The sequence below is a fragment of the Scardinius erythrophthalmus genome (genome assembly GCF_964197995.2).
Source record: "Scardinius erythrophthalmus genome assembly, chromosome: 21".
Taxonomy (NCBI): domain Eukaryota; kingdom Metazoa; phylum Chordata; class Actinopteri; order Cypriniformes; family Leuciscidae; genus Scardinius; species Scardinius erythrophthalmus.
Genome location: NC_138241.1, coordinates 22,188,103 through 22,214,562, shown reverse-complemented (window position 1 = coordinate 22,214,562; position 26,460 = coordinate 22,188,103). Strand labels below are relative to the sequence as shown.

Here is a 26,460-nt window from a genome sequence, read left to right as displayed (position 1 = left end):
GAGCACTAAACACACTAAATTGACACTCCTCTGCAGTATTAAGGCACTTAATGATCTTGTCAATGTTAATTAACTTACTCTCAATGCAGAGGATTTGAGGAAATAATATTTGCGCTGACATCTGGTAAACTGTCTTTGTAGTAGAGGTTAATATACACTGATAATACAATTACTAAAGACAGATCTCATCTTGCAAGAGCTGTGTACCATAGGCTTACCAACATATTCATGAATTGATATTCATATAGATTCCTTAGTGAACTATTAGGAATAATCAGCTGTGCATCAGAATGTTGCTTGTTTTTAAGGGTATGTAGGATCGAAAAGTGACATTGAGAATGAGCCAAGGCTATTTTGTGGTTAACAAACATTGGATGAGAGTCTCACAGGCTGAGACTGTCATGGCGGACTGTTTATGATCTGAATCTTCTTGTAAAATGAGGCACTAGTCTGTCTCAATTTCCACTGATTTACAAGGAACCTGTGGTCCACTGCTCACAGCACAACAAATAGGACCTTTTAGCTAGAATTTTAAGTGTACAAATAAAATACTATATTTAAAATTCCAGAGTAGCAGGTCATAATATTAAACCCGTAATAATTTCACTTTGCTGTGTGTGTGGAGAATTCTGTAGCTGGGAAGTGTTTAGAATGTTTCTCATTATGTCCAGTGGTATGTTGAATACTGTCAGGTTACAGTTCTTTTAGCCTCAAAGACCCATTGTAGCAAAATTACTCACAAATCTTTCACAACAAGAAATTTGGCAGGGAAATATTTACTGTTTGAATGTCATAATATGCACAGTATGTAATATTACACAATACGGTTACTGCTTATTGACATCATTGCACCATTGCTAACTGTTTTGGATAATATATATCTGCAACATTTAGAAGAAATGGAAAGTGTGATATATACAGTATGCAATAATTTCTTTAAATATATATAAAAAAAACAGTTTAAACATGAGACATTGTTTTCAGATAAATATCATGATTTTTATAACCAGTGCCTTCCTAAAAACATTATTTTGGGTGTAAACAAAAAGTACACCATCATTATGAATGCTTGTGTCTAAACCTGTGAGCGTGTGTGCATGAGGCAAAGCTCTCATGTCTATTCATCTTGGCCTGGAGGCGTTTTACTCCACGTGAGCGGCACACACAAGGGACATTGAGCTGAGATATACTCAAACTCTTGTGTGGGTAGAGAACCATTAGTATGGCTTTTGTATAACTGGCCACACGCCTTTCACTGTCTGCGACAGGCAATAATATACTTTATACAATGACACACTAGCTGTAAAAGCCTAACTGATCTACATGCTGAAGTAGTTTAGTTATCACAAATTTGGTTGAGGTTAATTTTGATAAATTCTTAAGTATTAATGATGATTTTCAGCTCAGCCGGGTTTTGTTTTGGTTCTTCAGGAAATTTGCATCATCCATCGCCCTGAGCGTCCTCCTCCTCGTCTCTCTCTTATGGGTTGTAAACAAATTCTTGCTCTGCAATGTGTTTTGAGGAATAAATCACTTTCCAGATGTTCCCAGAATGGACCTCAGCCAAACATGCCAGTGTCTCCGATATAGCTCTCCTATAATCCGGCGTAACCCCTCCTGCTTGTTGATTCAGGCATCAAGTATGTGGGTGTTAGGCAAGAATGTAGAGAAAAGGGCTCTTGTTCAGAGCTCCTAACCTGATGCTACTGCCTTTGTGAACTGGCAGATTTTGTTGTATGCGTGTTTAAACAAGCACAATAAGGGCCATAGCTATGAGATCATGCTGCCATGGACAGCAATCCTTTTCTGTGACTTGACAAAGCAATTAGAACAAGCTTGAATGCACAGTTAATGACCTTTGACAGAGAATGTCACCCTTTTTTCCCCCGAAGTCTGTTTTTAAGTCCGTGTTCCAGCTCAGCTCTCATAACTCACTTTTGAGTCATAACAGGGTTAAGACACTGTTTTATCGAGATGTGTCTGGAAAGACTTATTGTTTCTACTTCAGGCCCAAGGATTTTTTGTTGTTGTTGTGCCTTTGCTCTATTCTGAGTACTTCCTTAAAAACCCGTCTGAGACTAGAGATTCAGTTTGGAGTTATCATTCATTTTCCTGAAAGACTTTGTTTATTTGGAGGGGTCAATAGAAAATTCAAGGGAATTTTATTTGGCGTGTTGGTCTGGTTTACCGGTAATTTGTTCTGTGCTGTGACGTACTTTGCGGCCTTGTCTCCTTACTTTAGCGCTAGCGTGTGCTTGTTGTGTGGGAAGCATCAGTGGATTCACTTCTCCTGTCACTGCGGCTTCATTTTCCAGACTGCAGTGCAGACATGGAGTGAGAGAGAGACAGAGAGAGCGCTATAAATGAGAGACACTGAGGAGAATAGGAGATTGTTTGAGGGGATGTTTATAAGCCTTGGAAGATAGCCTTTCAAGTTGAGGTGGCCTTGACGAATGAGTGTTTCTTATCTGAGATGCATTTCCTGTAAACATTCCTGTTTCCATCACTGCTGTGGTTTCCTGTTGACCTGATGTGCAGTGACATCCTAACCAAATATTAGGGGCCCAAATCACAAGAATTTGCGAAATAATGAAGGCAGTATACATAACATTATATAGTATGTAATATGTACCCCTCCCAGTCCCATCGCTTTCACTGTGTCTGCGGTTGTTCCACAGAATTAAACTCTTAAGTGGAACTACAAACCAGTTCAGTTCCTCTAAATCTTTGGCTCTGTGCCACCCTCACGCCTTCATTAGCAGAGCTCTTTTCATTTCTCACAAAAGTGACAGGAGCGGGGCTTGTTTACTGAGCTGTCTGCTCTCTCCTGGGACAGATGACCATGTAAACACATTTGCAACAGCTGATTCTGTTTAAGCATTCAGCTGTGTCAGAGTTCAAGTCAGACCTCTAAAACATCCTGATAAAAGGCACAATAATCTGTCTATTTATTAGTTGTGATTCTGATACATCATTTCTTGTGAATGGAGTGACTGAGTGGGAGTATATGTAGCCTTGGCTGGTGAAAAAAAAGGAAGCTGATATTTCCGCCTGGCGATTGTTGTGGACACTTGTAGATAGCATTTGACCCCATTGTGTCCACTGACTACAAATAGCTTTGTTTTACATTTTGCAATGATGCCATATGGAATACATCTGGGGAAAAAAAGGTTTAGTTTGCTTTATTTCCAAAAACAGGTTTGACAAGTTGTTTTACGGTCACTTGCAGTTGAGTCACGCTGCTACACGTTGAAGACGTTTACTGACAAGTGAAGTGTAAACTGTCATGTTGCAAGTTGTGATGGGAAATCATCTAACCTTTCATGAATATAATGCACTGTTTTCCTAGAAAACAGTCTGCCTAGAAAACATTATGCTATTTACAGTATATTAACTTAAAAACTTATTCATTTAGAATCTTTACACATACGCTTACAATTTACATTTGTAATAGACCCAAACAATGAAAAGGAAGCACACAAATGTCTTCCCTTAGTGGTCTAGTGTGCTGACAGAAGCAGCGCTGTCAGCATTTTCCAAAGCCTGATTAAACATTACATTCTGTTCTTTAGATCAGATGATTTTAGTTACACATACACTCCCCTACAGTTTTAGATGATTTTACAATTTAGGTATGCTATGGTTTTCAAGCCCTGCTTGCACAATCAGAGTTACAAGACAAAACTTGTTGTCATATGGGAGCAATACCGGAGACTGTTGAGCTGTCAGGAGACATTTTGTACTTGTTTTGGAAAAGTAGGTGTAAAAATACTGCGAGCAGGTATTCCCCTATAAAGGAGGAAATGGAACGATGAGCCACGTCGGATATCCCAGTCAATATACTCATGGTCACAGTCATTTCAGCCACATATAGGCTCGTCCACAAATAGATTTGTCCAAATTTTTTTATTTATTCATGTTCCAATGTTTTTTTCTGTTCCTTTTTCCTTCTATAGTTATGATGGAGTGCACCAAAACAAATTCCAAAACATAAGAGACATATAAAAGACAAACCGAGAGACAAAACATATGAGGTTATGGCCATATACTTATATAAGAATTAGTGCTTTTAATCAGCAAGGATGCATTGTTGATCAAATGTTACAGTGTAGTAACTTTTACTTACTTACAAAACCATTCTATTTTAAATAAACGCTTTTCTTTTAAACTTTCTATTCACTAATGAATCCTGAAAAAGATATTAAGCAGCACAACTGTTTTTAACATTGATATCAATAAGAAATGTATAGGAATATATAGGAATAAATAGAATTTTAAAATATAATAAAATTGAAAGCAGTCATTTTAAATTGTAATAATATTTCACAATATTACTGTTTTTACTGTAGTTTTGATCAAATAAATGCAGCCTTGGTGAGTATAAGAGACTCAATCATCAACAAACTTGAACAGAATTTCTGAGATTAAATTAACAGGTTCACTGTCAGAAAAAAAGGTACAAATGTTGTCACTGGGACAGTACCCTTCAAAAGGGTTCTAATATGTACCATTTAGGTACTAATATGTGCACTTTTGGAACTAATATGTACACTTTTGGTGCCAATATGTACCTTTGAGGGACTAATATGCACTCTTTAGGTACAAAGGTGTACCTTTTGAAAAGGTACCGCCACAGTGACAGCTTTCGTACCTTTTTTTTTCTGAGGGTGTTTTTTTTTGTTTTTTTTTTTTTTACAAAATGTTTTTTTGTTGCATTAACCTCATCTAGCTTAGTCATATTACCCATTGTTATACAACTGTTTTATGTAACTATTTCAATATAATTATCATATATCTACTTCTTCCTCCATAGATCAGGTGATGGAGAAAGCCATGCACAAGTGTGTGCTGAAGCCCCTGAAGCCTGTGATAGAGGCGGCTCTGCAGGACTTCCAGGTGAGCAGCGGGACTTGGCAGCAGCTGAAGGAGAATCTGGTTTCGGCCAAAGCCAAGCAGCCCCAGGAGATGGGCGTGGATGGTGCTCTTCCCCCTGACCATGTGGCCATAGAGAAGATTCGCCACAAGTTCCACAACATGTGCAAGATGTACTCGCCAGAGAAAAAAGTGTCTCTGCTTCTCAGTGTGTGCAAGCTTATCTACACCATAATGGAGAGCAACTCAGGTACATTAGTGTGATGTAGTTGTGTGAATCCATTAATGTGGTTGTGCACAGAATGCTTACAATACTTCTGCATAGACTCATGATTTCAATCTTTGTTGTAATAATGGCAGGGAGGATGTATGGGGCAGATGACTTCCTGCCCATGCTGACATATGTGATGGCCCAGTGTGACATGCCACAGCTGGATGCTGAAATACAGTACATGATGGAGTTACTGGACCCATTACTCCTTCATGGAGAAGGTACATTAGACCCCACTGTGTGTGTGGGGGGGCTACAGCAGTAACTACTCAAGTCATTGCATAATTTTGTCGGGCATCAAACTTTTTTAATGTTCCAATATTTCTTATCTGATTTTAGGAGGCTATTACCTGACCAGCGCATATGGGGCAATGTCTCTCATCAAGAACTTCCAGGAGGACCAGGCAGCTCGTGTGCTGAGCTCTGAGACCCGGAACACGCTGCACCAGTGGCACCGCAGACGCACAACCCAGCGTTCCACGCCATCTGTGGATGATTTCCAGGTAAATCCCTGGTAAAGTTCTAATCTATTCTTCCTTAAAACAATATACATTTAAGAATACCAATAAATAATAATTACTATTAAAATAATTATTACTGCTAAATACTTATTAGCTGTAATACTAATATATATAATTATACACAGTACACACACACATAAATGTAAACACGACCTTTTATTTTGGATGCGATTAATCACGATTAATCGTTGCACAGCCCTATTACTTTCAATAATCAAGAAATTATCATAAATTTAACTAAATTGTGTGATTATTAAGTGCAGAAAAGGCTATTTGCAATAATAATGATAGTAGCAATGAACTATGTGCAGTAATGATAATATGTAGGGGTAATGTGCTTTATATATATTAGTATGTACCTCTAAATTTCTTCTTGTCTATATTCAGAACTACTTGCGGGTGGCACTGCAAGATGCAAGCAATGGCTGCACAGCCAAAACCCTTCAGGTTCATCCTTACGCCACAACGGAGGATGTGTGTCAGATATGCGCGGACAAGTTCAAAGTTTCGGACCCGGAGAACTACGCCCTTTTCCTCTTGACAGACGAAACCACACAGCAGCTGGCCCCGGACACTCATCCACAGAGGATCAAGGCCGAACTACATAGCCGCCCACAGCCGCAACTGTTCTTCTTTGTGTACCGCCAGATCCAAGACCTCACTGTCCCTTCAGACCAGCTCAATGAAAACACTTTGTCCAACTGAGAGAGCAAACCTGAATTCATTCAGGTCCTCTCGAAACTCCTTCCCAGCCCCATTTATTCATCTCCTTCCTTAGGATCACTGCTAATATCTGCACTGTTTTGAAAAAAGCTGGAGGGAAGCGGAAAATGTGCTTAGGGGGAAATAGGGAAGGAAGGATGTGTCTGACAGATGCAGCGTTTTTTATGCTCTGTCTTCACTATTTTCAAAACGTTTTGGGAAGTTGCACGCGACCATCACGAGAGAATAGCTGTATCCAAACTGCAAATGTTACAGTATGCCTGTTTATATCTTCATGAATGCCCAAACATACACAACATTGTGTAAGCTTTACACATTCCACATTGAACGCACTCCAGGACTGTGCCAGGATTGTACATACTATAGCTCTCCTGTCTCTTATTTTTCGTGTGACTGCTCTCCCTGCAGAATGAGAGAGCTGTTCAGTGCATTGAGGTGAAGACTTTCAGGAAGTTCCTTCCTTCAGCCTTTGTTCAGTAACATGGACATCTCAGTCCCTAAGGCCACTGTGGACACTTGTTTTCTAATGTAAAATTGATTCATGATATTTTTTTGCAGTTGCTGGTAAACTGCATTCTTTTTTATATATATATGATTTATTGTTATAGTTTTGCATGTATCTCTGTGATAAGACCAATTAAAGAACCAGGCATTGTTGCCAGTGATGTTTTATCATATTGCTTTTGTATGTTTTGTTAAAGTCATCGGTAGTAATGGAGATGGTAGAAATGGTGAGGTTTAGTTCTAAAATACTGTACTACTACTGACAAGCTAAACATTTAGGGCTTGTGGTAATCTGGATCTCTGTTGTACTGATATTGGTTCTGATTTACAGGTTTTTAAGAACAGACACAAAGGGCTTTTGGCAAGTAGAACAAATGGAAAGATCTATGTAAAGTAAGAAATAATAATAAGGGAAAAAATGACATGGACTTTTAAAGCAGGTTAAGAGACATTGGTAGAAATGATCAGCAAAGAGAAATGATTTGTGTCACTAAAGTGTATCAGGGAATACCGGGAAGGATAGTTCTTTAACATTCATAACTATACTCATAACCTCTTAACTGCAATAACTTACCAAGTATGTTCTATTAATGTACTTTACATTTGCATGTTTTGATGTAAACTCGGGGCATTGTTTTTTTTTAAGAGACAGGGGTGCTGAAATGCTCTAATCCCATGTAACGATGATATAGAAACACTAGTCACATCTGAAACACGAACTACATGTTTCAAGTCTTGAAATGTATTTTAACAAGATATTTGAAGTTGATAAGTGTATACATATTTATATGCAATCTGTGCAGGAATTTTTCACAGATTTGAAAATCAAAAATATTGTGTATTCATTTGGAGAAAAGCTCATCCTCATTCTTTAGTCAGTTCTTCATATTTGCCTTTTTTAAATGTACTCTTTTGCACAAAATAAATTGATGTTGAACGTGTATCGTCTCTGTCATCTTTTATTACAAGCTCCGACAAGTCTGCGCCTATTCTACGGTAGAGGGTGGTTGTGTACCCTGTCTGTTCCTTTCTGGAAATAGGTAAATACTTTCCACTTCATCACCATGAGGGCTTGTAGTAACCACATGTATGATTCCAAGTAAATCATTGCAAGGCCCATCTGCTTGTTTTCTCAGGAGGATCAGGATAAGGATCATTCAGGGTGCGTGTGTGAGAGAGACCGAAAAAAAAGAGAGACAGAACGATTATGTCTGTGTTACTTGTATATATAGTGCTTTCCATATTTCAAAGCAGCTTTACAGAAAAAAATTGCTGAAATAACACTTTGTAATAATTTTAGACACTGCATGTATTATTGGCTGATTGACAGGAAATGTCAAATTTCACATTGACAAAAATGATTTAAAACAAGAGCAACTACCCCTTTTAATACAGTGCTATGCATAAGTTTAGACACCCATACTAAAGTTGACTAAAAAGAGGAATAAAAAATCATCTTTTGGAAACTGAACTTAATGCCTTCATTTAAAAAATTAGGAAAAAGCCAACCTTTAAGGACACCAATTTTCTTTGTGAATGAATAATGTATCGTAAATAAATAAATGTTCTTCCTTAAAATACAGGGTGCATAAGTTTGGACACCCCTATGTTAAATTCCTATAGAGGCAGGCAGATTTTTATTTTTAAAGGCCAGTTACTTCATGGATCCAGGATACTATGCATCCTGATAAAGTTCCCTTGGCCTTTGGAATTAAAATAGCACCACATCATCACATAGCCTTCACCATACCTAGAGATTGGCATGGTTTTATTTCACTTAGCCTAATAGCTAGTTTGATTTGCATTGAGAGATGATCTTATGGAAAGTACCCCATGCCAATCTCTAGGAATGGTGAAGGCTATGTGATGATGTGGGGCTATTTTAATCCCAAAGGCCAAGGGAACTTTATCAGGATGCATAGTATCCTAAAAAAAAAAAAAATACTTAAAAATAAAAATCTGCCTGCCTCTATGGGAATTTAACATAGGGGTGTCCAAACTTATGCACCCTGAATTTTAAGGAAGAACATTTATTTATTTACGATACATTATTCATTCACAAAGAAAATTGGTGTCCTTAAAGGTTGGATTTTTCCTAATTTTTTAAATTAAGGCATTAAGTTCAATTTCCAAAAGATGATTTTTTATTCCTCTTTTTAGTCAACTTTAGCATGGGTGTCTAAACTTATGCATAGCACTGTACATAGTCACTGTAATTAGATGATCTTAAAAGAGAACTGAACCCTGCTGATTTAGACTAGATTTTGAATTTCCTTAACCCTTGTGCATCAATTTAAAAAAGTTACTCATAGGTCCAAAGAGGACAAAAATGTCCATGTCAAAAAACGGTCATAAAAAGTTGAAGCTTGGGAGCACAGACTTAACTTTGGTATCATTTTAAAGAATACCCTTGCCAGATTATTGCTGAAGTTAAATTTTTTTTATAAGTAAATCCAAAAAAAAGTTATATAGGTTTAAGTTTATGAAAATTATTTATGAATATTATTTTATATAAAACATATATTTTATGAAACAAGTTGAACTCTAAAACGGCTAGAAAATCAAAGCCATAAATCTAAATAAGTTGTGTTCCAAATTTGAGGTTGATATCTCAAAAAATGAGCTTTCAGTAAGATTTTGTTTGGGCGCAGTACCAAACTGTCCCCATTGGATCCCAGCAAAACTCCTCTGGTCACACAGTGATTGGCTTTGTTATTTGCAGTTGAGTTTTTCTCTCTCAATACTACAAACACACACATGCACACAAACACCTTTTTTTTTATAACACACATACCAACCACACTCTGACATCCATACCAACACACCCACACAATTATCATTGCATAATTTATCCAACTGGCTCTATAATAGCTCAAAATTCATGCAGTTAACAGTAACAAAAAAAAAAAAAAACTTACTCATAGGTCCAAAAGGGACAAAAATGTCCAAGTCAAAAAAACTCTCATAAAAATGTTATGCTTGGGAGCAAATACTTAAGTTTGGTCTCATTTTAAAGAAGACCCTTGGCAGATTGTTGTTGAAGTGAAAAAAGTGAAAAACGTGCAACCAAATTTTTTTTATAGAAGTTTAAGTTTATGAAAAATATTTATGAACATTATAATCAATATTTTATATAAAATATATATAAGTATTTTGTGTAACTAGTGCAACATTTTTTTTTTCAAATGAAATGGGGGTGAAATAGTAAAATTACAATAAAAATAGACACCTGTGCCAAAATTAATGCAGTTAACATAAAAAAAACAAAAAAAAACTTACTCATAGGTCCAAAAGGGACAAAAATGTCCAAGTAAAAAAACTCTCATAAAAATGTTATGCTTGGGAGCAAATACTTAAGTTTGGTCTCATTTTAAAGAAGACCCTTGGCAGATTGTTGTTGAAGTGAAAAAATTGAAAAAAAGTGCAACCAAAAAAATGTTATAGAAGTTTAAGTTTATGAAAAATATTTATGAACATTATAATCAATATTTTATATAAAATATATATTTTATGAAACATTTGGAACTCTAAAACTGATATAAATTCAAAGCCATAAATCTAAACAGGTTGTGTTCCGAATTTGAGGATGATATCTCAAAAAATGAGCTTTCAGTAAGATTTTGTTTGGGCGCAGTACCAGACTTTCCCCATTGGATGCCAGCAAAACTCCACTGGTGAACACAGTGATTGAATTTTCGATTTGCAGTTGAGTTTTTCTCTCTCAAATATTACAAGCACACACATGCACACAAACACATTTTTTTTTTATAACACACATACCAACCACACTTAGACATCCATACCAACAAACCCACACAATTATCGTTGCATAATTTATCCAGTTGGCTCTATAATATGCCGAAGCGAAAAACTGGAAAAAAATGAGTATTTGCTTTATAGGCCTAACCTGAAAAAATGGCACCATCTGATAAAAAATGGTAAAAATGTCAATTTTGAAGCCTTGCCAACAGAATGAAAGCCTATTAAAAAAGATTGCATCATTTTATAGTTAAACGGCACAGGGATTAAAAAATGCAGTTTTAATGGGTTTCAATGGGGACATTTTTGTCCTTAAGGTCCTAAGAGGAAGTATTTTGTGTAACTAGTGCAAAATAGATTTTTTAAAGAAAATTATGATGAAATAGTAAAATTCCAATAAAAATACACACCCGTGCCAAATTTTATGCAGTTAGCATTAACACAGGCAAAGTGATCAAAAAAACAAAACTGAAAAAGCCAAAAATGTCCTCAAGGATGCACAAGGGTTAAAGGGATAGTTTACCCCAAAATAAAGGAAACTTGTACAGGTTTGGAACAACTATACATCCACACTCTCTGTCTGTCCTCCTAGACCTGAACATGTCGGCACTATCTGTTTCTCTGGGTTAAAGCCTAGCAATTATAAAATTAGATCCTTGTTTTTAAGAGAGATTATTTCTATGCCTTATGTTATTTTCTACTGGAACAGTTTCTTTGATAACGTAAATTGGACTCAAGTTTGGTTATTACCTCAAAAATTCCTCCTTACAAATAAGGTTAAGGAAATCTCATATAAATTAATTCATAGAGTTTATCCTACAAAGGTATTCCTACAAAAAATTAAAATTGATATTGATTTAAAATGTTCTTTCTGTGAATGCTCCACTAAAACAATTTCTCATTTGTTTTGGTCTTGCCAATATAGCCTACCCAGAATTTTTGGAATAATATTCATAAATGCAAGTTTACAAAAGGCAAACCTCTTTTTATGGTGCTTGAAAAGGAGATTAAAATGTATGTAGATGCGATGTCTAAATCTAAAAATAGTAAAGCAATTAAAACGATTAATAGATGCTCCTTCTTTAACATTTTCACATAATATAAAAAATAAAATATAATGAATGGTGCTGACCTGTAAAGTATATTTTCTGTATTTAAATTGCATTGTAATATCATATGAAATTGTTATATGTATAATAACGTATATCTGTTTGTAAACTGATGCTTATGTAGCCTACCTCTCGTCTTTTTTTATTATTACTATTATATATATATTTTTTTTCTCCCTTGTTCCTTTTTGTTATATGAGATATGGCACTGTACATGCTGTTGACAATAGCATTTAAAAAAAAAAAAACACGGCCACGGGACTTTTATTTTGGTATGTGTTTTCGCTGACGGTAGAGACACGGGTGGTTCCGCTGTCGATGTTGTTGTGCTCCTCCTGGTCACTCATCAGGCGGACAGCAGCCGCTGAAGATGATGGAGCATTCAGCATCAGACACAGAAACTGAAGATCATGTCCAGCCTTTACTTCGCAGAAGAGACACCGGAGACATTCAGAAAGGTAGAAAGATATTAACTATGCATGCCTTCTATGTACTTATGCAGGTTTAAAACATGTGTACCATGGTACCATACGTTCCATAATAGGACTTTCAAACCAATATTAAATCTGTAAATGCAGTTATCGTTGTGCTTATTGACAATGGCTCATTCATTGTTAACTTAATTTACTAGAACAACCCCATGTTGTTTCCCATGAAATTCCTTGTTTATATTTAGTATCCATAACATGTCAGAATTAATTCATCCCAAAAGTGCAGACTTCATTTCTTTAGTTCAATGTGATTGTCGCAGTCTTCATAAATAATATAAATAATGCAAGAGCTGATCAGATGTGCTTTCAAAACAGCCCGTCACGTGATGGAGGAAGTGTGTTAGTCATGCAGGTAACGGCCCTAAAAATGGCAAGCGGTTTTAACATTTAATCTTTAAAACGTACTAGTATCTATTTTCATGCTACTAGTAAACAATTTTTTAGATACTAGTATCTATTCCACTAATACATTTTTTTTTTTACATTTTTAGTTACTAGTAATTATTGTTTAGGTACTTGTACCTTTTTAAAGATACTTGTACTTTTAATTTATTAGAAAGTACTTATTCCAATAGTGTCTAGTATACTTTAGCAGCTACCTGTTAAGAAATATTAGAACTAGTTCTTATTTTTTTAGTTGCTAGTAGCTTTTTAGACCAAAAATATCCTGAACTTAATTGGTACTAGTACTTTTTAAATGTACATTTCTGCATAGTATACTAATAATACATTGAATATTAATGAACCAACAACATATAAGAGAGGGATTAGAAATAGAGATGGCACTTGAGGTGATATAAAATGAGATGGTGTGTGTGTGTGTGTGTGTGTGTGTGTGTGTGTGTGTGTGTGTGTTTTTTCTATCCCGGTGAGGACTTCAACCTGAATGCACACAGATTAATGGGGACCTAAATGGAGGTCCCCATGAGGAAACAAGCTTATAAATCATACAGAATGAGTTTTTTTGAAAATGTAAAAATGCAGAAAGTTTTCTGTGATGGTAGGGTTAGTGTAAGGGGATAGAGTTAGTACAGTATAAAAACCGTTACGTCTATGGAGAGTCCCCACAAAGATAGCAAACCAGATGTGTGTGTGTGAATGTAAAAATGCAGAAACTGTATGTGTGTGTGAAAGGTATAGAGGAATAAGACACCTTTTTTTTTTTTTTTTTTCTCTTTATGCCATTATGTTTCATTGTTTGGCAGTTCTCATGTTTCTTTGATGTTATTTTTCATTTCTTCTTGTGAATGTACAAGCGAAGTAGTTTCTCCAATAATAAGACCATCTCTGGTTTTGCTTCTGTCTGCTAGAAAGAACAATTAGTACATTGAAAAGACACATAATTCTTAGCATTTTGCATTTTATTACCATCATAAGGGCAACATAGGCCTAAACCTTTTTTTATTATCAAATGGCCATACTCATAAACAGAAATTCACAAACTGTAGCAATCTTTAGCCTTCACATAGCTGAAAAATATTTTGAGCAGACCTATTTCACAGAGAGAATGACTCTTATTTTTGACATGCCTCACATTCTCAGATTTTTTATTTTAAGGAATTATAAGTACTCTCCAAAAAGGATCAATCTCCTGTGGTGGATGTTGTGGGTATTGATTAATTTAAAGAACTGGATCATAAAAGTATTTTGCCCGTGAATCGGAGTACACTGGTCGAGCTGTATGTTTTGGGCGCTGTACATAGTGTGTGTTTTTTTAGCTCACCACATTCAGTTGACAGTTAACGTTCACAACTAGGGTACAAAAAGACATACAGGCTTTGGGAGAGTCTTTTAACCACTATTTGACAATGGTTTCTGTTTGTTCTTCCAGCTCCTGCTTGCTGCTCCTCGCGTTACGGGTTGGCCTTTTTGTCGTGTTATGGCTTCTTTGTGGCATATGCCCTCAGGGTGAACCTTAGTGTGGCAATGGTGGACATGCTGAAAAACCGTACCAGTGCCAACAGCAGTTCCTCAGTCTGTCCTCATCACAGCATCCCTGTTCCCAAACACAATCACACCGTAAGGCTCTCTACTTTATGGTGTCACATATTACATATGCAAACTGCCATTGTTTTATTATATGACTTGGGAAAAAAACATATAACTATACTAATTTTAAGATAATTATATTAAAAATATATTTACTGTTTCATGTGTATTTCAAATAAATATTTTAAAGGAGTATACACATTTTTTCATTTCTATATTATGAACAATTACAGAAATTATTTTTTAAATATTTAAAATTTAAATAAATGTTTTTTTTTTTTTTTACAATGTCACTTATTTACCTAAAAATACTAAACTCTCATTTTAAATGGTATGAAAAGAAAGGGACATCATTTGAGTTTTCTGAGTTTTTTTGCGACAGTACACATTTTAAATAATTTAAGCCCATTCATGAGATTTTAGAAGCGTTTATCATATTCAGTTCGATATCTCAACAGGCCAGGGTGTATGACTGGGATTCAGAGACTCAGGGCTGGATCCTGGGCTCTTTTTTCTATGGATATATACTTACTCAGATACCAGGGGGCTACTTGGCACGCAAGTACGGTGCCAAGTGGCTCTTGGGTATTGGCATCCTTTGCACTGTGATCTTCACCCTGCTGACTCCAGTAGCTGCTGATCTAGGAGCTGGTTACCTCATCGCTGTCAGGGTGTTGGAAGGTATTGGGGAGGTAACCTCAAAACTCATTGCCTAAAATATGCTTTATAATATGTTATATATGGTTTATAATACATATATATCATAATATTATGATACATATAGGTGTTATTCATTTTGTAAAATAAAAGTTCTTCTTGGGCTTCTAGGGAGTGTCATATCCTGCTATGCATGCAATGTGGGCGTCATGGGCACCACCTCTGGAGAGAAGTCGACTGCTCACTATCTCTTACACAGGTGCCCCTAGAACGCATATGGTTTCATGTGTAACAATCTCCTTAAGATTTGCGAATTTGTACTATTCTTTCTTTCTTTCCTTTTAAAGGTGCTCAGCTGGGAACTGTAGTGGCTCTCCCTCTTTCTGGTCAGATATGTTTTTATTTAGACTGGACATACGTCTTTTATATATTTGGTAAGTTTTTATTATACTACTCATTTAAAAGTGAACTGTATGCACAAGCAGCATGAAATGTAATACTAAAGATGCGATCACAGGCTTGTCTCTGAGTATATTCTTAATGTACACTTCATCTAATTAGTATTTTTATTTAATCATAGGAGTTGTTGGACTTCTTTGGTTTGTCCTTTGGGCTTGTTTAGTCAGTAACACTCCCAGCTCACACAAAAGGATAACAGAGGCTGAGAAGACATACATATTGGCATCTTTAAAAAATGAAGTAGGCAGTGATATCCTACAGTGCTTTATGTTGGCATCTTTATTGTAAAACTAGTTAATGTTTGACTCATTAATTGACTATGCATTATAATGTGTCATTTCTTGCTGCAGCTGTCCCCAACCACAGATTACATCCCATGGACATCAATCCTCAAGTCTTTGCCATTATGGGCCATAGTTGTGGCACACTTCTCCTACAACTGGACATTTTACACTCTGCTGACACTCTTACCCACCTACATGAATGATATTCTTGGATTCAGCATCCAGCAGGTGAGTGTAAAGCAGGATGATTATCAGAACAATTTGAATTTTACCAAATGTATTTTTAATTGAAAGTTCAAAAGAACTGCTTTTATTTGAAATATAAATATTTTGCAACATTATAAATGTCTTCATTGTAACTTTTGAGCAATTTAATGCATTTTTTGCTGAAAAAAGTATTAATTTCTTTAAAAAATATTCGCCATTCGCTGTGTAGTAAGTGTGAACTCATTGTGTTATTCTCAGAATGGAATGCTCTCAGCTCTGCCCTACCTTGGTTGTTGGTTGCTGGCTTTGCTAGGTGGACAGCTGGCAGACTTCTTGAGAGAGAAATGTTTTATGCGCACTGTAATTGTGCGCAAGGCTTTCACTATAGTAGGTAAGGTATTCATAGACCCTTTACACTTTTGTTATGCTGAACTGTGCACAGTTGCAGAAATGTTGATGGGATGATTGGACTGGTGCTGTGTGGTTTGTCAATTCTTTAAATAAATCAGTGTGTCTGTTTTTAATGTGTCCAGGAATGGTGGGACCAGCCGTCTTCCTGGTGGCTGCTGGCTACACTGGCTGTAACTACACCTTGGCTATTGCCTTGCTCACCATCTCTTCCGCTCTAGGGGGCATTTCAGCGTCTGGATTTAACATCAACCATTTGGATATTGCTCCCTCGTAAGACAAGGCTTTTTGTTGGCAGCTTTTTATGGTTTAGAACTGTACATGCATGAAATCCATATCGTATGTTAACTAGTTTCAACAGTGTATAAAGTGCCCCTGCATTTTCTGATATAGTTTTATCAAAGGTTTTTTTCTTCTTAACAGCTATGCTGGGATATTGCTTGGGATCACAAACACATTTGCCACTATACCTGGAATGGTGGGCCCAGTAATAGCAAGATCTCTGACCAAATCTGTAAGTTACAGTTTCTTGCAAAATTTTTTTAAATGTTTTTATTTTATTTTATTTTTTTATGTAAAGACTGCATTATGTTGTGAAATGTGCTGCATAAACTAGGAAAGGTGCAGTCAATTTTTAAATACTATGCGTGTTGCGGATGTAAGGGTGGTCAGAATTCTTAACATAATTCATAACATTCATTTCAAGAGAAATCCATTTTTCATGTACTTTACATCATTGTTCAGCTTTTATTTAACGATTATTTTGACTGTTTTTTGACAATGGAGTAACAAATGCCTAAATATTTTGTTTTAATCTAGAACACCATACCAGAGTGGCAAATTGTCTTCTACATCTCTGCAGCGATCAATATATTTGGAGCAGTTTTCTTCACAATATTTGGCAAGGGCACAGTCCAGCCTTGGGCTGTTCAGAGAATAAATATTCAATAAAGCATATCTACCATTAGCCATTTCCAAAAGGCCATAGGGATGTACCTATTTTAAATTCCATAGAGATCCTGTAGGTAATTGCATATGGTTTGCAAACTAATGAATATTGCACAATCTAATGTTATTGTTTAAAAAAAAAATGTTTTATTGGTAATAGGCCTATCTGTATTTGTTATACACGTCAGTAGTATAACGTCAATTTCTTTTCTTTTTTCCTCAAATGAAGGTGCGATAAATAAAAAAGGTGAAGGGAGGAAACACATGTATCTTTCACGGTACATCCAGTCATGATAAGGAGATAGTATATAAAGGTTTAATCACACTACCAGTATAGTCTGATTCCTGACAAAATCACTCATGATTTGAGTCTGTTTAGTGAATGAAACCCCTGTATGAATCAGTCAGAGAGAGTAATGAAATAATCTGACTCACTGCAAGTTACTACATTCATCATGTCCAACTCATGAATTGGTTTGAACTACTTAAGGCTTGTTAGACCCAATGTAGTTGTTCTTACCACACTTGTAAGAACTAAATGAATCTACATCTGTTTTGTTGGAAACTGAAATAATTGTTTGGAAACAGAGCGCTGAATGCAGTAAATCGAATGCTTATGGGAATATCTTACTTAATATTTTTTGATGATCATCCCTATGAAATATGCCATAATTTAGGCCTATGATTAGCACAACATGCCTTAACCTTGCTCAAGCAACAGGACAACAAGGGACATTTTTGTTTAATTCATGTTTTGCCTTTTTGTACAGTATAACTAAATTATGTGTATTTTTTTATTTCTTCTGTTTTGTGCAATCGTTAAAAAAATGACGAATAAAACCCGTTGTATAATGTCAATTATCAAGATGATGCAATACATCATCGCCTGTCAAGTGTACATTCAATAAAATTATTGCACTCGTTTATTTTGTTGATGAATGTATTCATTGTTAGGATTATAAGTTCTATTTCGCCGAATAATTAACTGCGTCGTCACCTATGCAACCATCTCCGCAGTTTAGGTGCACCTGACACCTTTAAAGCCAATGCGTCTGCAGAACAAACTCTTATTAACCTTTCCCGTCCGTCAATTCTAAATGATTGTTTCTTTACAATAGCAGTCTGACCTCAAGCATCCTCTGTGACTGATGTAGACAGCAATATTGCGCTCGTCTGCGCATGCGCAGTCGCTTGCGTCGGGTCTGTATAATAACAAGATCAGACGCTCAGCCTCTTCAGCACCGTTCCAGTGTCCCGAACTCACGCGCAGGTACAGTACCGCACATTCACGCGCATCTTTAACTGCGAATTTAAAAACAAACCAATCAAACGTGTCCGTAATTATATAATAATATATCGTCTTGCTATTTATGTCTTCAAGATAATTGCCTTTTGCAATAGATCTTACTGATGCTTCGACATTGCGCTAGATACAGGCTGGCAATGGGAGAACATGGCGGCAGCTGCAGAGGAAGGGATTGCTCTATTAAATCCCCTAGATATCTAAATGATCTCTTCGCCTGCTGTTCGTTGACGACTACACTTGCAATGTTTCTGTGCAAATGAACACCAAAAGGAACAGACAATTCGATTGTCACGCATAACAGGAATAATTTCAAGTCCTTTTTAAAGAATGCGTCTCTGTTAGGTAACATCAACAAGAATAGCCCTTCTGTTAACCTCTCAAGTTAAGCTGATAATTAGCTTCCTTACACTAATGGCAGTCTAGGTTTTGCCTTTAAGGAACATTTTGGAGTTTTGTCCCTGACGAATTACTTAGCAGCTCATCTGAAATGATGCTGATGCAATAATCTTGCATGCTGAGTTCATGATGCAGCTTAATCTTAATGCACTGCCTTAGAATTGAATATTAATTCTTGCTTAAATAACTGCTCCAATATTTATTTTTCTTTTAACAATATCAGCTACATGAGTGGCTCACAAATGGCTGCCAGTCTTTTAAATCGGTAGGCGAATCTTTACAAAATGGAGGTCTGCAGGACAAATATGTACCAGGCATTAAGAAATGCATGCCTGGTCTTTTAAAGCAGTTGCTAGTTACTTGGCTGAGCTAGAAACCTAAATAGCCCGAAATGATAAACTTACTGCTGTTTTAAAGGTTGAAAAAAGGAGTGTGAATACTGTATTTGTTAATCAAATATCTTTGTCTGTATTTCTTTCAGTGTTCATTGAGTGAAATTCAAATAAGACATTTAAATTATGGTATTTGTAAAGGTAATTCTAAAATAGTTAGCCTACATAGATTACCGCAGCCAAAAATACATATTTCAGGTATTGTTCATCCAGATGTCTCGTGTGGTTTACTTTAGCAGAACACCTGAGGGGACTTTTTGAAGAATGTGCAGGTTTGTCTTTTCCTTGAGGAATTTGCATTGAGCCTTTTCAAGGCTTTACATCTTCAGTCCCCTTTATTGTCATTCAGTGGAAAAGAATGACTTGGACATTCTTCAAATTTCTCCTTTTATATTCCATAGATGGAAGTCATACAAGTTTGGGACAACATTGGATGAATAATTGATATCATTTTCATTTTGGACTACACTGTATTGTCAGATGTACTGAAGAACAGTGCTTGTATTTGAATGGGCGTTTCTTTAGTCCTTGGAATGAGTGGGTTTTAAATTGGATAAAAAGCATCCTCTAGCAAGGGATCATGCGTTTATCTTACTGTTTCTTGGTGTATGTGTAAAGCTTTACAGATACATTGGCACTTTAAAGAAAGCAATCAGCCATGGGAAAGGAGAAGCTCCACATCAATATTGTGGTTATTGGCCATGTGGACTCTGGAAAGTCCACTACAACTGGCCACCTTATCTACAAGTGTGGTGGGATTGACAAGCGAACGATTGAGAAGTTTGAGAAAGAGGCTGCAGAGGTAAGAGAGATATTTGAACTAATATATGATTAAATCAATTTCAGCTGATATATAATGTTATGTTTTTGTCCATCACTCCTAGATGGGAAAGGGCTCTTTTAAGTATGCTTGGGTGCTGGACAAGCTTAAAGCAGAAAGAGAGAGAGGAATCACCATTGACATCTCCCTGTGGAAGTTTGAGACCAGCAAATACTACGTCACCATCATTGATGCTCCAGGACACAGGGACTTCATCAAAAACATGATCACTGGAACCTCACAGGTTTGGAGCTTAACAGGCACACAAATATATAGTTAATTGCTGCTATTTATTTATGCTTAAGAAATAATCCCCAACGTGTTTTCTGACCCTCAGGCAGACTGTGCCGTGCTGATCGTTGCGGCAGGTGTCGGGGAGTTTGAGGCCGGCATCTCGAAGAACGGTCAGACCCGAGAGCACGCTCTTCTGGCCTACACATTGGGTGTGAAGCAGCTGATTGTGGGTGTCAACAAGATGGATTCCACTGAACCCAGTTACAGCCAGAAGCGTTATGAGGAAATTGTGAAAGAAGTTAGCACCTACATCAAGAAGATTGGCTATAATCCTGACACAGTAGCATTCGTGCCCATCTCTGGCTGGAATGGAGATAACATGCTTGAAGCCAGTCCCAATGTAAGTATGACAGTGGAAATAAAGCATTGTTTCCACTAGGGTTGCATAATTAATCGGTATAAAAACAAAATAGCATTTTCCATTTCTTGGAATGGCTCGGTTTGCGGTAAATGCTGCACCACACAAATTTATCTCTGTCTCGGTTTTGAGATTGGGTCGCTTATACCGGGCATTTTGGAACGCAACATATGCCAACCATCTTCCAAAACATGTAATGAGAAATGTTTATAAACCATCTGTTGCCAAAAGAGATGCTTTAAGGGCTGCCTGTGGTTTTTCCACCAATATAAAAGCTTGATTGGTTTAACATTTTAAAAAAATGAAGAAATTAAGACAGCCATAAATGAAATAAATAATTGAGATATTACAATAGTGATTCTTATTTTAATATTTTTATTTAGTAATCCTACTAATACAAATATTTATTTTTACATATATTATTAATATAATAATAACAATTATTATTATTATAGCCATATCAATGGCCAAATTATGCAGCATTACAAACAAGCACAGCAAACCTGGAGCTTAAAAAAAATCACATTTTAAAATCGTAATCACACACTTTGTCATCACACAAATGGCATCCCAACTGGCTGGTTTCCATCAGTGTCTTCATTAGGTTTCTGCTTTGCTTTAGATGACTTGGTTCAAAGGTTGGAAAATTACCCGGAAAGAGGGAAATGCATCTGGGACCACCCTATTGGAGGCTCTGGATGCCATTCAGCCTCCATCACGTCCAACCGACAAACCCCTCCGCCTGCCTCTTCAGGACGTCTACAAGATTGGAGGTTTGCATTCCTGCAAGCTATATTGCAGATAGGCTACAAATAAAATAGATACCAGTTATCATCTTTTAACCATAAAACATAAAGGCAATACGGCTAACATAAAGCAGAGCTGAATGATAAGCAATGTTTTCAATAGGTATTGGAACCGTCCCTGTGGGCCGTGTGGAGACTGGCGTTTTGAAGCCAGGTATGGTGGTGACCTTTGCCCCTGTGAACGTGACTACTGAAGTCAAGTCTGTGGAGATGCATCACGAGGCACTTTCGGAGGCCTATCCCGGGGACAATGTTGGCTTTAACGTTAAGAACGTCTCCGTTAAGGACATCCGTCGTGGCAACGTCGCTGGAGACAGCAAAAACGACCCGCCCCAGGAGGCCGCCAGCTTCACGGCTCAAGTAAGCTTGATTAACTTCTGTTTTCATTACTCACTTCAGCAAGCCTGAGTAATCATTACAAGCTTCATTGTTTCCCATCAGGTGATCATCTTGAATCACCCAGGGCAGATCAGTGCTGGCTATGCCCCTGTGCTGGACTGCCACACTGCGCACATCGCCTGCAAGTTCGCAGAGCTGAAGGAGAAGATCGATCGTCGTTCTGGGAAGAAGCTTGAGGACAACCCCAAGAGCCTCAAGTCAGGAGACGCGGCCATTGTTGACATGATCCCTGGGAAGCCCATGTGTGTGGAGAGCTTTTCAGAGTATCCTCCTCTGGGTAAGTGCTATCCCAACATTCCACTCAAAGAGTGAAATACTTCATTGCTCATTATTCATTAAATTCTTAATATTTTATACCTTGATATTTTGTAATTCCTCTTTTATGGATATCTAAAATCTATGGCAAATAACTAAGAAACATTTGTTTGCTGATTTAATGATAATAGGTTGATGACTGATCATTGCTTGACTTTTTTGAAATATTAAAGACATAGGAAATGAAATATTTCCTTCTAAAAAAAGATATTTTAAAAACAACGTCCCAGTGTTTTTTTGTCCATGAAGTGAATGGTGTCCATTGTCATTTTGGGCTCCAATGATTTTGATTTTATTGACAAAAACAGTTAAAACATTTATCAACATGCACATTTTTTTGGTGGTGAAATTGAGGTAGCGATAGGTAATTTCATCCATATTGTGACATCTAAATAACACAAATGAAAACAATAATAATAATAATGTAGGGTGGGACTATTCTATCCATTGGTTGTAGATTGGATGGAGACCGATCTGGGGTCATATGTATAAAGCCACTCAGAGTAAAATTGTAGTATGTGTCAAAATTCTAAGAATGATGTCATTTTCGTCTTGAGTGTGACTCAGAAAGGTTCCTATGTGTTAAGACTAGGTCTCAGCTCCTAAATTATGTGAGTGCTGGAGAGGTATCCTAACCTAGTCAGGAGTAACAAGATGGCAGCAGAGAAGAGGAGACAACACACTTTCTGAAAAAGATATAATATATTGGAATCTATGATGACGAAGAGTTGATAAAAGTATTCAAAGTATTCTTTTTGTAACTGACTAGTAAGAAATTTAATAGCTTCTCCCACTCTACAAATTTATGCTCTAACTGCAGAAACGACAGTAATAATGAAATATTTAGGCGACTAAAAAAAACCCCCGCATCACTGGTGATGACTTAAGCATGCTCTTAAAAAGCACTATTGTTGCACTGACCACACCAAACATACAGTAGTGGCCAAAAGTGATATCTGCAAGTGATATTTGTTGTTAATGACCCTACAAGTTTGATTAAACCAACAAAATATGAGGAAAATATTTTATTTTTTAAATATTAGGGAAGAAAACACTAAACTTGGTTAAAGTATTTATCAGACAAAATAATTTGGCCAAAAAGGCACTTTTTTTTTTTGAAAAACAAAAAGCTCAGAGAATTGACATCATTAGTTATTAATAATTCGTTGGTTCTCTCTTGTTTTTGCACCATAATTTCTTTTTATGACAGCCTGACAAAATTATGTCTGCATAATTTGCCATGTTTCACTGTGTTATCACAAATAAGCACAACTATGCAAAATGCTTTCAAAATCTTTTACACATTTTTAATATTTGGATAAAGGGTGAAGATGTCAATTTTCCTATGCTGGACATCACTTTTGGCCGCTACTGTATGACAGTTCATTGACTTCCTAACTGATGTTCAATCCATGCGGCAAAACGAAGCCACTTTTATGAGGATTGCAAGCTTCCCTGGAGTTGTTTGGGCCGTTGATGGAACTCATGTTTGCATCATTGCTCCAACTGTAAATGAGGAGACGTATATCAATAGAAAATGATTCCACATCATCAATACTTATTTGTGATAATTTTGCACAATGCAAAATATGTGTGGGTATGTTTGCACAAGCTCTGCAATTCGGCACTCTAGTAAAGTCACGTCACGTCTATTTATATACCACTTTATTCACAATAGATTGCTTAAAAGCAAGCAGCTTTACCGTATTAAACATGAAAAACATTGTCAGTGTCTTGTTTCATCAGAAGAACGGCTTCATTTTCTACTAAGCAGCTCTCCAGTGTGTTCATGTTTTCACCAACCGACGTCTGACCTTGACGGACTCAACAGGAGAAATGAACTGGAAAAGATTTCAGCGTGAAAGAAAGCGGAGCCTCAGCGCACACCTACCTATTACGCAATCGCCACGGACCAATGGTAGAACAAAGGCGTTTATCAGCCGGAGCGAACTTTTCCGGAAAGTTCGCCTTGGCAAGCTGTTTCTAACTCCTGAAACGAACTCCAAACGAACTTCGTTTTGTTCAAAATGACGTTACATCAGTTCGTTCTTGTTCTTTTTCATTCTTCGTTTAGGGGTAAAATGAAGTTCGATATACTATTAGCAAACATCTGACGCCACCCACACTGCTTAGCGGCGTTTAGATGCATATGTAAATATGTGCCGCGCGCTTTCCTGTCAATAACAAAATGAACAACAAAATTGAGAAAACGGCAAGCATTTTTAGTAAAGCATAAGAAAAGCATCTGACCATAGCAACTATATGTTTGCATAAGCTCTGCAATTCGGCACTGTAGTAATGTCACGTCATGTTTATTTATATAGCACTTTATACAATAGATTGATTAAAAGCAGGCAGCTCTACTGTATTTAACATGAAAAAACAAAGTCATGTCTCATTTTATCAGAAGTACATCACTTTCTACTATAAAGTGAGATTCCAGTGTATTCATGTTTTCACTTGTGGACGTCCGTCCTCGACAGACTCAACAGAAATAATAAACCAGAGAAGAGTTCCATGTGAAAGAAGGCGGAGCCTCAGCGCACACCTACTTATTACGTAATCGCCACGGACCAATGGGAGATTCAAGGTGTTTACCAGCCAGAGCAAAGTTTTCTGGAAAGTTTGCTTTGGCAAGCCGTTTCGAACTCCTGCAATGAACTCCGTTTGGGCCGGGTTTTGTTCGAAATTGTCATGTCAGTTCGTTCTTCGATTTTGCTTGAAGTATATCGGGGCCTTAAGACATTGCTGAAAGTTGCTTTTAGCTTCTTTATAAATAGCTCCTAAACAAGTCCTACTTTTTTGACACTTAAGCCTATTCTTAAGAGCATTTTTGAGAAGTTTTATACATATGGCCTCTGAATCAGAGTTTGCAGTTGATTGTAAGGAAGGGGCGGAGTTTAAGAGGACTAAATGATTGGAGAAATCTAGTATACATCACCAGAGCAAAGTCTGTCTTTTCACTAGAAGTTTGAGTTATGAACCCATGCATGGCTGAATCATTCACAATAACATAGGCTACCTTTAGAAAATAGATAGGATTCATTTTCTTTGCATTCAACACACCTAGACCTTTTCTCTTACTGTTAAAGTCATGGCAGTGATGGCACAACTCATCCAAAAGGCTTTTTAGGATCCATTATAGTACACAGATGACCTGCTTGGATCAAAACCATCCTTTTGGTTTGCAGGTCGTTTTGCTGTGCGTGACATGCGTCAGACAGTCGCGGTGGGTGTGATTAAAGGAGTGGAGAAGAAGACCGCGACGAGCGGAAAGATCACCAAATCCGCTCAGAAAGCCCAGAAGGTCAAATGAATGTTGTGTTTGACTGCCAACTCCAGAGACACATATGGAAAAGCAGAGGTCATCCAGCTCTTCTATCCTATTGGCTGCCTAGGTTCCATAGTTAGAGACTGCTTAATAGTTCCAATGCATCGCAAAAGTATCAGAAGGAAAAAAATATATTAGCAAAAGCAGTCCTTTAGATAACTCTAGTTTGTATGTTGACTCGTAAATCTTAAATCCACGCAATTATTTGTGTTTTGATAGTTGTGCTCTTCTCTTCGATGATGGCTGTTGAAACCATATGTGATTTTTAATATCTTGAGAGGTCTGACTTCTTCTCTGGAGTGCAGTTTTAGCCTGGTTCTCACAATGTTGTCTTTGCTTGTTTTAGTGCTTGTTTGCAAAATACCATGTGTTCAGTATCCACTGGTGGTGAGCTACTTAAACAACACTATTTAGTAGACTTTGAGAACCTGTATGTTTATCTCTTAATTAGCCCATGTCTGGGCTCATGCAATCTTTGGTGCACTGACAGCTTTATGTTTAGCACTTTGACTAGCGTAGGCTAACCCCCGCACAAGCACTTGTTGACTTTAATTGGCATTAGCTACTGCACCTTATCATAAAAAATAAAAGCTTTCATGTCATATTAAAGATATCTCAACCATGATAATGGTGTTTGTGTTCATTTCCCTCTCAAACAGGACACTACATAAAAGCTATATAGAAATGTTTGATCATTTACCTTTGTATTTAGAAATTACCAGTATGTATGGCTAGTGAAGGTGACTCTAAATAAAGTTGACAAAGTCCATAAAGTAAACTAAGAACAGTTTCCCTCTTTTTCAATGACAATTAAGTCTTTTAATAAGTCTGAAGTACTATT

At 36.8% G+C, this 26,460-nt stretch overlaps 3 protein-coding genes across 12 annotated transcripts in view; all 3 read left to right on the top strand.

Moving 5' to 3' along the window:
- Positions 1-7,832, top strand: part of rin2a (Ras and Rab interactor 2a) — a 40,586-nt gene extending 32,754 nt beyond the window's left edge. For 6 of the 9 annotated variants that reach the window (XM_081351888.1, XM_081351887.1, XM_081351889.1 and 3 more), the window contains 4 exons: positions 4,814-5,122; positions 5,233-5,364; positions 5,483-5,646; positions 6,052-7,832. In XM_081351888.1, the coding sequence (XP_081208014.1) occupies positions 4,814-5,122; positions 5,233-5,364; positions 5,483-5,646; positions 6,052-6,369 (923 nt within the window). In that variant the 3' untranslated portion in view covers positions 6,370-7,832. Of the gene's footprint in view, positions 1-4,813; positions 5,123-5,232; positions 5,365-5,482; positions 5,658-6,051 lie in introns of all 9 variants that reach the window. The other 3 variants (XM_081351892.1, XM_081351891.1, XM_081351890.1) reach the window with 1 other exon arrangement.
- Positions 7,833-12,025: 4,193 nt separating this feature from the next.
- Positions 12,026-18,136, top strand: slc17a5 (solute carrier family 17 member 5). Its single transcript, XM_081351449.1, has 11 exons — positions 12,026-12,217; positions 14,082-14,269; positions 14,698-14,931; positions 15,068-15,155; positions 15,244-15,330; positions 15,477-15,595; positions 15,706-15,867; positions 16,105-16,237; positions 16,380-16,527; positions 16,678-16,768; positions 17,074-18,136. Exons 1-11 carry the CDS (start codon positions 12,130-12,132, stop codon positions 17,203-17,205), a joined length of 1,470 nt encoding a protein of 489 aa, XP_081207575.1. The 5' UTR covers positions 12,026-12,129; the 3' UTR covers positions 17,206-18,136.
- A 255-nt stretch (positions 18,137-18,391) lies between these two features.
- eef1a1a (eukaryotic translation elongation factor 1 alpha 1a) lies at positions 18,392-26,398 on the top strand. Of its 2 annotated transcripts, none has more exons than XM_081351447.1 (8): positions 18,392-18,472; positions 19,915-20,098; positions 20,181-20,360; positions 20,454-20,750; positions 21,391-21,541; positions 21,678-21,934; positions 22,016-22,250; positions 25,480-26,398. In XM_081351447.1, the coding sequence occupies exons 2-8, from the start codon at positions 19,955-19,957 to the stop codon at positions 25,602-25,604; spliced, it is 1,389 nt and encodes a 462-aa protein (XP_081207573.1). In that variant the 5' UTR covers positions 18,392-18,472; positions 19,915-19,954; the 3' UTR covers positions 25,605-26,398. The 2 variants fall into 2 exon arrangements, with proteins under 2 accessions (XP_081207573.1, XP_081207574.1); XM_081351448.1 differs by having other exon boundaries at positions 18,424-18,472; positions 24,035-26,243.
- Positions 26,399-26,460: the final 62 nt, after the last annotated feature.